This window comes from Agrilus planipennis, unplaced genomic scaffold (assembly GCF_000699045.2).
Source record: "Agrilus planipennis isolate EAB-ADULT unplaced genomic scaffold, Apla_2.0 scaffold204, whole genome shotgun sequence".
Taxonomy (NCBI): domain Eukaryota; kingdom Metazoa; phylum Arthropoda; class Insecta; order Coleoptera; family Buprestidae; genus Agrilus; species Agrilus planipennis.
The window spans coordinates 112019-124797 of NW_020438921.1; the positions used below are offsets into that span (position 1 = coordinate 112019).

The 12779-nt window shown below is 33.6% G+C and overlaps 2 protein-coding genes across 3 annotated transcripts in view; one reads left to right on the forward strand and one right to left on the reverse strand.

Annotated features, from left to right (window-relative positions):
* Positions 1 to 12779, forward strand: part of LOC108741475 (E3 ubiquitin-protein ligase MYCBP2) — a 238858-nt gene that overhangs the window by 101704 nt on the left and 124375 nt on the right. The gene's annotated exons all lie outside the window — the stretch shown is intronic.
* LOC108741476 overlaps positions 3076 to 12779 on the reverse strand; it is a 57372-nt gene continuing 47668 nt past the window's right edge. Inside the window, exons 2-3 of one of the 2 annotated variants that reach the window (XM_025973831.1) lie at positions 5354 to 5605; positions 3076 to 3279 (exon numbers count right to left, since the gene is read on the reverse strand). In XM_025973831.1, the coding sequence (XP_025829616.1) occupies positions 3100 to 3279; positions 5354 to 5605 (432 nt within the window). In that variant the 3' untranslated portion in view covers positions 3076 to 3099. The remainder of the gene's footprint in view (positions 3280 to 5353; positions 5606 to 12779) is intronic. The other variant, XM_025973830.1, reaches the window with a different exon arrangement.

The following is a 12779-nucleotide window of genomic DNA, read 5'->3' on the forward strand; positions in this document are numbered from 1 at the left end:
AGAGACTCGAGTCTCTCAATTTTTCAGTTTTATTCATTCAGTCTCTCTGTGAGAGACTCGAATCTCTGAATTAACAATTTTATCGTTCGAGTCTCTCATACAGAGACTGTGAGAGATCCATAAAAACACCTAGGCAATAACTGAGAGACTGTGAGAGACGCTCTCAGAGACGCTGAAAGACTGAAAGACTCTGAGAGTCTGGAGAGAGACTGAAAATTTTTGCCTAGGGATGTTTCATACTTGCCATTAAATTCTTAAAATGCTTTAATAATTAATTTATGTCATTTGACTGTAGTTTAGCAAGAAAACGGTCATTTAATTAGCGAGACCGCCTATGTATTTCATAGCGATTTTGTTATATGGTCTGTCAGACCGATTAAATACAATTGTAAAGCGCAATATGCAAGTGCGACAAATGAATAATTGGATCATTAATCTCAGTGTTCTTAGCGCTAACTGAATGTTGAAGTTATTTAATAATTTCAATTTATCATTCTGCTAGCAAATCAATATTGTGGAAAATCAAGTTAGCTACGAACTAGTGCATCACGTTTATGCAAAGTTGTCCGCCACGTTTTGTTACTAAATTTAATTGGCGTTCCAAAGTCGTTATCATAATGGTCCCAGTTGACCACGATAAAGTTAATTATGGGTTGTGAACCATTGCAGTCGAATTGTTTCGTTTTTTATTTTTCTGAATATCCAAAAGCTTTTTTCTTCTCAGAACATCATTTTTAAACATAGTAATTGAATTTAGTTTTTGTTTTGTTGAGTAATTTACGGATTCGTTTAACTTGACGTGAACATATCGATGAAAGAGAGCACGATGAACCCTTCCTGAACTTCCGGTTACTTCAAATAAGCCTTCCGTCGGTTATTACGACGAAAATTGACGTTTTAATAGCATGCGTTGTGGCGAGTTACCACGTAATACGAGAATGCAATCGTCTGCTGGACCGTCACACACTAAATCGATTTCGATCACACCCCATTAACCGCATCAAATAGAACAGATGCAACCGGACGCCACAGATCCCGTATAGAGGGTTAAAAGTCGACACTGATGAATGCCTACCCCTCTTTTTATCTCATCTATGCCTTATACAACATACCTAAGAATTCATATCACCAGCTATGATTAAAAATTCGCAAGATTTATTTATTTTTTTAGTAGTAAAGATAGTGGGATCGCCGCAGCTCTGTCAGGAACGTGTGCGGTTAGTATCCTAACTGTCACGGGTTCAAAGCCCAGACTAGGCGAAAAAAACTAAAAGACACATCAGAACCTGACGCCTTGCTACTTCAAAGTTGATATAAACATATGAATTAAACACAATAGAATGTAGGATAAACGGGAACCTATATATATAAATAAGCAAAGGGGCCATTTCTGAATTAAATTTTAACAGTAAAGCAAACTTCACACGTGAAATGAATCCAAGTCATGATAAAATGTACAAAATCCCTTAAAAGAGAAAAGAATGTAATAAAAAATAATGACTGACAGATTGGAATGATCATAAAACAAGAGTGAACATCTTTGTCCTAGTTACGTCAGGGTGTAATTTGGTAGCAGAGCCGTGGAAATTTGTTGAAAAACGTCTGCTGCAATAGAAATGGGAAGTTAGACGTCTCTTGAACCTAGACGAGGATTGAACTTCGTTGCTCGTAAAGATTTTTCCTGATGTAGTTAACTTTCATTCATTAAGACGTAAGAAGCGGGACATCGTGTCGCTTGAAAATGAGAACAAAAACCCACTGAATTTTTTTGTTCTGTTAAGACAAAACCGTGACATCAAACAACTTATTTCTTCGGCACGATTGTCTTCGAAAGCTTTCGAATAAATTGGGACGATGGAGAATAAATTGGCCCTCGTTTTATAATTCAAATGTCACCAATTCGATGCCATAAGTTACAGAGCCCAAATACGTCACTATTTCGCACCCTTGAAGTTAGAATTTACATTGATAGAATGTTTGCTATATCGGCTTGCTTTTCTAACAAAGAACTTATAAAGGATACACGGCAATACCTCTTCTATTCTCGTAGTTTTTGTCTTTTGTTTCAAAACATTTGCATACAATTCGCCGTTTCGCATGAATATTTTATGTGTCTTTGCCCCCCTTATTGTTCCCTTTTTGTGTGTTCAATAAAATTCACTCTTTTGTACGTGAAACACAGCCAAATAGAATACAAAAAAATAAGTACATTGAGACAAACCTGTATTTGGCAAACGAGTTCTCCATACGGCCAACATTTTCGTAAAGATGGTACAATTGCGAATGGTATTACAAGTAATCCAATTGCAAGATCATTACTTGCCAACGATGTAAGCAAGTACCTTGGCTAAAAAGACAAACAAATATGTTGATTATCAAAATAAAACCAAGAACAAGGACTCGAATAATCGTGGATTGTTCTTAATCATGAATATTAAGTCTTGATTTTATTATCGAGTCCGTTCACTTAGAGAATAGATCGATGTGTGTGGACTGCCACCAGAGGCTTACGGTTGGCCTATGATTGGAAACATCTGACAGTAAACGCCCGGAAATATTATGGGGACCAACTTATAACTGATATTTGTTTGTGCGCATTGTCCACGCTGTACCTTTCTCTAAGTGAACGGAAAATACTACAATTAGCAGTAAATATCGATTTGCTTGTACTTTTACAGTACAACGACCAAGACCATGATATTACTCGAATCTCTGAATTAACAATTTTATCGTTCAAGTCTCTCATACAGAGACTGTGAGAGATCCATAAAAATACCTAGGCAATAACTAAGAGACTGGAGAGAGACTGAAAACTTTGTCTAGGGTAGATACTTGTAGCCTTAACATTAAAAGAATATTTTTTCATCATATTTACTTGTGATTTTTGAGGATTGTAATTTTGTTTAGTTAATTTTGAATATGATCTCCACAGATCTTCTATGCCAAATTGGAAATGAAATTATAGAATTATTTCTGGCGATTGAACGGAGTTTTACTTTCATTTCCCCAAGATAAGGGGATAGTAAATTTGTTCAAAACAGATGATTTTTGTCACGAAACAGAACAAAAATAATATAAGATTTTAGCATTAAATTAAAGTTACGTGATACATACATCGGCAAGTAAACCATGTCGACGGGCTTCATTGCTGAATGCTTCTTTAGCCAGTATCAGCTCTCGAATAAATTGGAACCTTCCATACTGCAACGTAGTAAATGCGGATTTTCCTATGGAAACTCTTGAGCAATTAGTCGCTTCGAAATCTAATGGGGTCTTTGGCTAAAAATAAAGAAAATGTGATTCCGTTTCTGTTCATTTAACAATTTCAAAGAAAATTTACTTTATAACTCGTACGATGCCGGTGTTATTTATCTGTCTCTAAAATAAGTCATAAGAAACCAAAGTAAAAGCATTCTATGTTGTAATGATCTATGATTCCCAAAAATTTTAAAGCTATCAGGGCAGTAAAATAGTTCTCTTTCATTCATCAACAATTTGTTACTACTAAAATTAAAATTTATACACTATTTTTCCACAATTTTATTATGATCTTGTACAATTCGTAACGTTGTAGTTTATTTCGAAGTTACAAATGTTTTGTACTTAAAGTTTGACCATAAAATAAGTAAGGAGGAGTTGACCACAAAGAAGTACTTACGTCTTTGTTAGATTTATTTATTTCAATGATTTATAAAACGATTAGGTCATAACCTTTACCTTATGTGTGCAATATTTTAAATTCTGAATTTAAATTATGTTTTCTATACCTAATTAAATGTATTGCATCACTGACTTTTTTTTTTTGGTTTAGAAATTAATTGGCATGTATTTACTTTAATACGTTTATTGGATGATTTACCGTTTAGTCATTCCGTGGTCAAACTTTGACCTGTTCCCTAGTCTAATCAACAACAAATTAGTTTAAGACTACGTGTATTACATATCGTAAATTTATAACATCTGAAAATTTATTCCACAGGACTTTTGGATCTTTTTACAGTGATTTCTTTGACTTCGGGGCAGGGTAAGAGCCACCTTTAAAATTTGAAATAGTAAAGGGGGGAGAGGGCGAGTGATACATCAAATTAAAGCTTTTTTAAAGTTTTATTGAAGCAACCCTTGGCGACTAAAAGTTTATGCAACTCCTCGAGGTAGGTACCGTGGAACCACTGCGATAACGTATTGTTATGACTTCAAAAATGCGTCGAAATGCGCTAGAATGTGTAACAACGTTTTAAAGCAAATCTGCTTTATTCCCTGGCAGTTACTAGACAGCATTTTGAACATTTGGTTTACGTATTTTGATGTATTTAACTTTCTGGATAAATAAAAATGACTCCTCTTCTTTCTAAATTCTATTTTAGAATAGAGTTCATACAAAAATAAACGATTTCGTCGTCAATGGCTGCTTCATGGGACATATTTTGATATCACCATAAAACACTTCCAAAAAATAATAACTTAATGTATCAATCGATAAAATTAAATTTGAAAACTTTGGGGGTTGTTCATACTCCATCCAGGGTGTCAAGGTAGTCACCGCAATTTACAGCATAAAACCTTCCCCTTCTGTGCTAAAGTTGACGTGTTTGAGCATTTTTGCATAACTGTTTCGTTATCGATCCAATATTTTAGATTATCCATTTTCAAAGAGTTTACAATTTTTTGGACTCTCTTCAGTTAAAGAATTAGAAGGCACTCATAGAATGCCTTTTTAAGCTTCTAATACTTTTAATGGTCAATGTGAGCGACTTTCATTCATCATTTTATGTAATGTTTGATCGGTGATACTAACAAAACTTTTAACGGCAAAAATGTATTTTACATTTTACAAATACAAAATAAGTACGTTTGGAAAAGTATTTTAAATAAAATACCAAATGCTTACTCCAAAAAGTATTTACCTAAATGCAAGAAAAAAGAGAAATTTTTTATTTTGTATTTGCATTTTAAACGCAAGTATTTCAAATAAATAACATCTTTGGTTTGTACGCATATAATAATGGTCATATAGAAACAAACAAAATAACTGGGAAAACAGGAAGGAACCAATGAACAATTGTATCCAATTTATTGTATCATAACGTATGGTATCTAGGTACATTTTATAGATATTACTGGTTTGATTATAAAAAATATGCCGTTGTTACGGTTAAATGCAAAAAAAATTTTGTATATATTTTTATTAGGACGAAGGCACTTATCTCACGGGACCCTTGTAACCCTTCCACAGAACACCATTTGGGAGCCGCTGAACTAGTTTATTATTAACGCACTTAATGGATAATATAAATGTAATAGTTATGACCTTATGGGGAATATATATATAGGGAAACATTAACGAAATACTAACCGGAAAGCCTTCGAAAGCATTATCTTCGACTTTAAGTTCATCACAGCCTTGAATTTGTATAATTACTTTAGGTGATGTTACATTAACAAACGCGCCTTTGCTCGTAGTTAAAGACATGGTATTCTCCACTTTGAACCTTCGAAACGCAGGTAATGATTTGAATACCATTGGCTTGATAAGGATCTCTTTACCGCCCGTTATCGATATTTCCATCGTGACATTTGGAATGGATCCTTCGGTAAATTGGACTTTCTGTAAAATAAAAAACAAAATTAAAAACTTAAGCACAATCTACAGATTATTGTACACACATGTGTGAAGCTAGTAAATAAATCGTAATAATGGATAATTAGTGGAATTTTAAGAACATTATGTGATTAATTTCTTCTAATTACGACTTTAGAACGCAAAAGATAACTTCTACTGACTTTAACAATAAAAAAGTTTTTGTGGATGGATGTGAACGACGAAGAGAGTACCGGACGCCCGAGCACGTTAACAACAGACGAAAACACTGATGAAGTAAAGAAAATAATATTAGCCAATCGTCGAATCACCGTTAGAGAAGTTGCTGAGGACCTAAACATATCGATTAGCTCCTGTCATTCGATTTTTACCAATGATGGATCGCCGCGAAATTCATACCAAAATTGCTCAATTTCGACCAAAAACAGCATCGCGTTAACATTGCTAAAGAGCTGTTGGACTCTGTCCTCGGCTACCCAAGTTTGCTCCAGAGGGTCATAACTGGTGACGAATTATGGGTTTATGGTTATGACGTGGAAACCAAAGCTCAATTATCCCAATGGAAGCTGCCGCACGAGTCATAGCCGAAAAAAAGGTGTGAAGGTTTTGTTTACAGTTTTCTTCGATTGCAGAGGAGTAGTGCATCATGAGTTCTTGCCACAGAGTAGAACGAACAACAAGGAATATTACCTAAAAGTTATGCGCAATTTTCGCGAAGCGATCCGTCAGAAACGTCCGGATTTGTGGAAGAAGAGAAATTGGCTTTTGCACCATGATAACGTCCCTGCTCACACATCGCTGTTTGTGTACGAATTTTTGGCCAAAAGAAACATACTAATAATGCCGCAGCCACCGTATTCCTCAGATCTGGCCCCTTGTGACTTTTTCTTATTACCGAAACTGAAGGGGCCCATGAAAGGGCGACGCCACTCTACGATTGAGGAGGTAAAGACGGCATCGAAGAAGAAGCTGGACAAGAGCACAAAAAATGATTTTTTGAACTGCTTCGAGGATTGGAAAAAACGTTGGCACAAGTGTATAATATCAAGTGGGGATTACTTTAAAGGGGACAAAATAGATATTCCTGAATAAATAAATAATTTTTGAAGAAACACAAAATTGTCGATACTTTTTGAACTTCTTGCTTCTAGAACATATAGGCAATCCTCGTTTTACATACAGATATACCTATCTCATGTTTATTCAAGTTAGGTTTTTTTTTTAATTTTTCTCTCATTCTCCAAGTGATAAAATCATAAGCAAGTTTCCGCATCTTTATACAATAGTTGTATCTAGGTAAAATAATAATGGGAAGAAGATTTGAAGCATTAGTTATCGCTTTCTTTCACATTGTAGAAACTACTTCTTAATAAACACGAAGACAAAAGAAAATTATCTCACATTTCATTTGTTCCACCAAGCTGCGCGACTGCAATTAACACGTAGGTCACGTAGACAAGTCTATTGTACAATATGTCTATAGTATAGCTCATGCAATATTTATTCGCAATTATTGGAATGAACGTGAACTGAACTTTTCATACATCGAAACTCCTTATTACGATAAAACCCTTATAGTGAAAACATTACTTTAGACAAACATTAGGTGTTCGACTGATATAAACACGTTTTCACATCACTGAATTTGTAACCATGGAAAGCCCAGCAAAATCTCAAACAGATTTGTTGAAGGAAGGTGTGAAAAGATCAGAAATTATTCACCGTCTGTAAGGAGTATTTGGTGAATTTGCAGAATCCAAACGTACTATTTATCAGTGGATCGATCGTTTTAAAACTGGTAGAACATCACTAGAAGGCGATCCACGCAGTGGGCGCCCAAGCACGTCGGTAAATGAAAGAAACATTACTGTCGTCGAAAACCTACTAAAAGAAGACAGGCAAATGACTATTCGTCAAATTAGTGTGCCCCTAGGAATAGGTACACGACAAGTTCCTGACATCTTGGATGATTGTTTGGGCGTTAGCAAAGTTTCGGCGAACTTGGTGCCAAGGCCGTTGGGACCAGAACAGAAACTCAATAGTATTGATACCTATTGCCAACTTGAAGAGCTGTTAGCCCGTTGCGATGATGAATTTTGGCAACGAATAATAACGACTGACGAAACGTGGATTCCTTATTTCAATCATGAGACCAAAAGACAATCCAAAAAATTGCGCAAACCCTAAGAAGAGTCTCCATTAAAGACGCGTGCAGTTCCGTCTGTTGGAAAGGTAATGCTTAATGTATTCTGGGATTGCGAAGGGATTATTTTCATGGATTACCTAGCGAAAGATTTCTGCAATTAACGCAGAATATTATTCGAATTCAATATCCGGACCACTGCGACAGGCACTTGTCAAAAAACGACCTGTTATTGCAACAGGATAATTCAAGATTACACAACACAAGAAAAACGTTTCGTTTTGAACTATTTACGGATCTTGCACCCAGTGATTATATCTACTCCCAGATTTGAAAAAACCCTTACGGGGTGTTCGATTTAAAAGTTTAACTGACGTAAAACGTGTCATATATAGATGGAATGAGAAGACACCGAAAAAGTTCTTTGGGGACGGCTTAAAAAAAATTAGTTTATCGTTGGGATAAATGTATTCAGTTAAATGGAGATTATGTTGAAAAACTACATTGTAATACTGACGAAAATTAACAAAATAATAAAAGTTATAGCTAAATTCCCAGAACTTTGGAAACATACCCCGTATATTGCAATGCTTATTTAATATGAGCAAGACAGTACCTATCCAACAGTTGCAAAATTCCTTACTTCATTCTTTATATATGTATATTATCAAATTAATGGATTATCTACTATGGAACTGATTGCCATGAAAATAAATAAATATTTTTAACTGTTAAATGAAATTCATGTTTAATGTACCTACTACAACGCTTATAAAACTAATTTTATTCGTTCCAATGCTTATTATTTTACTATAATAATTCCTTCTGAAAACTTCACACATTTATACCGCTTATGGAAAGCAAATCATGCATACCGTATGAAGTCATAGAAATACGTGCTACATTTAAGGCATATTCCTTAGCAAACAGTTGTACCAGGTGTCATTAAACTTGGCAAGTACGGTAACCTGTAAATAAGCTTATATTCGAAGCTGATTAAATTATAGCTTTCCAACCAAGAACGAACCGGGAAAAATGGTTTCGGAAGCTGTTTTATTCATGAGATTCCGTTGAAAAGCAGACGTAAATGTTTACTCTGGCTAAATTTATAGTTTTACAACTTATATGTATCATTCACGGAATTTCTGAAAGTAATTTATTTTAAACACAATTTTGTTTTACTCACTCTGGCAAACGAGAATCTATTTTAACGGCGTAGTTAATATAGGTTAGGATACGAACATAACAACATGGCGGGCGTAAGTTGCCATATTGTGGAATTCAAAATAACAGTCTAAGGATAGTACTAGTAGGTAGTAAATAGAAATAATTATGTGCTGTATTATTAAATGTGGTTTACGTAATATATAGGTTGCGTTGCCTTTAATTCTATACGTTGAAATACCTCAGTAAGGCCTCATCTAACGCTTAAAATACTTTGGTACCGGAAAATACTCAATAGATGGCGATGCGCTGTTTGTATTTAGATATTACACCACTCGCTTTTAAGAAACTCCTTTTAACTTTTAAAGTTCTTATTAATATGGTTCGACAAGTTGAAATACCTTAGCAAGGCCTTATTTAACGCTTGAAATTCTTCAGTAGTAACAAATAACCACTAGATGGCGATACACTGCTCATTTACTGAGTTATTAAGCTTTTTGTATGTAATGCATTAGACGTTATCAAATTGAAATAAATATTAGTTATCCTCTAATATCAGTAGAGGTGATATACTGTCCATAGCTTGGTATTGTATATGCATCTAGTTGTGTTAGAGAGCAACTTCGGTTTGGTTAGTGATTTATCTGGCTGCCTATGGCGTGATGATGATAACTAATCCACGTCTGCTATGTTTGATAACTTACTAACAAATAATTATTGTTTTTTATTAAAATAGTTTTGTTCATATTCGTTATGAATAGAAAAAAATAGGTACGAATAGCAGCAGGCTGTTATTTTAATAGAAATTGCCTTTCCCTTTCATTATTTAGAATTTAATTGCCACACTAGACCCGTACACTTACTAGATAGACCTTGTTGGTACCTATTAAAACAGTTCATTGCTGGAGTACAGCTGATTACTATTAATAAATTCGTAGCCTAGGGTCTTGCACTCCACGCTACGTTTATTTATTAACTAATTGACCGTATCAAATTGAAGAGGCCCTAATTTCAAACTATCACACATCAAAACGTAATAGTGAATTTAAAATTCGCTTGAAATGTGTTTTGATTCAACCGACGCGACGTCTTCTATTGACAAGGAATTTATGTCTACTTTATATTTCCGTAAATGCTTATTAATGTTATGGCTGTTTATAAGTAAATCTATAGGTATGTTCTCAAAAATTTTCAGATGCTGAAATTGATAGATTCACTTTTTCGAAATTAAATGTAGGTACTATTTTTAACCGACTTCAAAAAAGGAGGAGGTTCTCGATTTAACTGTATTTTTTGTGTGTTTATTACGCGATTACTCCGTCAAGTATGAATTTATTTTGATGATTCTATTTTTGTTTGGTAGGTCATACTTCAGAGGTGGTCCCATACAATTTTTATTGAAAATGATTTAGTGGTTTTTGAAAAAATCAACAAAATCAAAATATATGTGCACACTAAAAATTGAAAAATAAACTTAATTTTTAGAAAGAAAAAACAAAAACCGACTTCAAGATTATACCTACATGTACAAACTGAAATAAAAAATTTGAAAATAATATTTTAATTACTTCAAAGCAAAGTGCATTACAGAACAACTGACAAACCCATTGATACTTATACATATATATTTACAATTTATAATCAATTATATTTTTATTTTAGTCGGTACCAGCCAAAGCAAAAATAACATTAATAGATATATCTACCTATTTGATTAATCAATTAATATATGAATGCGAAAGTAAAGATTCGATAAAAAAAATCGGACGAAAAGTTTGTTGGAAAGGCAGGATTAAACTGTCTCTCTTGAGTGGCACCAAATTATAAATTATAAATGTATAAGTATCAATGATTTTGTCGATTGTTCTGTAATGCACTTTACTTTAAAGTAATTAAAATATTATTTTCTACTTTTTAGTATTATCCCGAAATAATGCTGTTTCCAAAGAACTAAGGAAAGTAATATTTCATCAGCATTCAATTGAAAAATCTGCTATAGACAGTGCTCATTCCTTAAATGTTTCTTATTTTTGTTAGTTAAAATTTCGGTTAATATGTTGTCAACAAATAATTTTCACGTTATTGTAAAATCGTATTAATTTTCATAAACGTTTCCTTTGACATGATTTATCTAAAAAGAACAGCAGTTTCAACTTTTCTTTCTACAAATATTAAGTAAACATGAGGAAAATTAGTCCTATTATTAATTTATGATATCAATATGAAGATTGGAAAAACTTTGGCGGTTGTTGTAGAACAAACAGAATAGCGCAAAACCCCAACGCCAAAACACGACACTGAAGTTGTCCGAAGCACTTTTCGGTAACAAAGTTACCTTCTTCAGGGACTGAAGTACCTAAACTAAACCTAAATGAGAAATAATCCTAATTTATACTGATAGTTGTTAAGGTTCAGTGAACAGGCATCATCATCATAAACGTAATTAAACTAAACTAAATAGCGGAGATCCAGGGATAGGACCGTTGTCATTGTTAAGAACAATTTGTTTATTTTTATAAATGTATAAACTTTCAAAACTGTCTAGTAAACGATTATTCCTAACTTCCTTAACTAACTTAAGGTTATTAATATTAAAATTATGTCCATCAGTAAGAATATGTTGGGCAACACTAGATTTTTCTTCTCTACCAAACCTAGCATGAGCTAGATGTTCTTTAAATCTGGTTTTGATTGAACGTCTAGTTTGTCCAATATATTTTTTACTGCAGTCATTACAACTAATTTCATATATCCCCGACTTTTCTAAGAATGGAATTTTATCCTTGGGGTTACCAAGGAGAGTTTGAATGGAGTTGCCATTTGAACTGTAAGCAGTCCTATCCCTGGATCTCCGCTATTTAGTTTAGTTTAATTACGTTTATGATGATGATGTTAAGGTCCATTGAACATCTACCTTGTTGGCATCGGGTCATGTTCACTGAACCTTAACAACTATCAGTATAAATTAGGATTATTTCTCATTTAGGTTTAGTTTACTTCAGTCCCTGAAGAAGGTAACTTAGTTACCGAAAAGTGCTTCGGACAACTTCAGTGTCGTGTTTTGGCGTTGGGGTTTTGAGCTATTCTGTTTGTTCTATGATATCAATGTTTAAAACGAATATTTCTTAATAAGGCATATAAAGACTCTTCAAAAATACTTTAAAAATCTTAACTTAAGTGTTATTATTAACAATAAAGTTGACTGCATAGAAACCTAATATCCAACATTTATTTAAGGACGAGTTAAGACCAAAGGAAATTACGATATCCTTTTCCTCGTCTTATTTAACGTAGTTGTACAATTTTAAAAAGTTCCACAACAATCCCACAATTATTTGTTTTACTTGAATTTAATGGATCGTTTTTTTTTTATAATTTCCGTTTGAGAGAAAATTTACTGATTCAGAAAGACATTTAACGGTTTTTAAAGGTAAACATACGTATACTTACTATAGATTTAGTGGATATAAAAGGTTTGCTCCCTATCACGTGTAATTTCAAGCACCCTCCTGCGTTCTCTCGTCAGAAATAACAAAGAGTTGTTCGATTTTTAAATTAAACATAAAAAGGTTTGTCCACAGCTGTTGCTACCTATCACACAAGGGGGTGGATTATAAAACAAGGTAAGCAATCGAAAACGCGGGGAATAAAATAATGAACGCGGACTTTCAAATCTTTTAGCAAAATAAAAATTGCATTATTGTGCTCTAGTTCTTTGAATGGAATGTATAATTATTGTAAAATATAATTAATTATGTAAGTAATTAATAAAAATTTTGACGCTGATTGGTCCGTAATACTTTCCTTGAAATTAGTTCTACTTATTGCAAAAAAAATATTTTTATTACACAGTTTTATCTTCCAGTTTTGCCT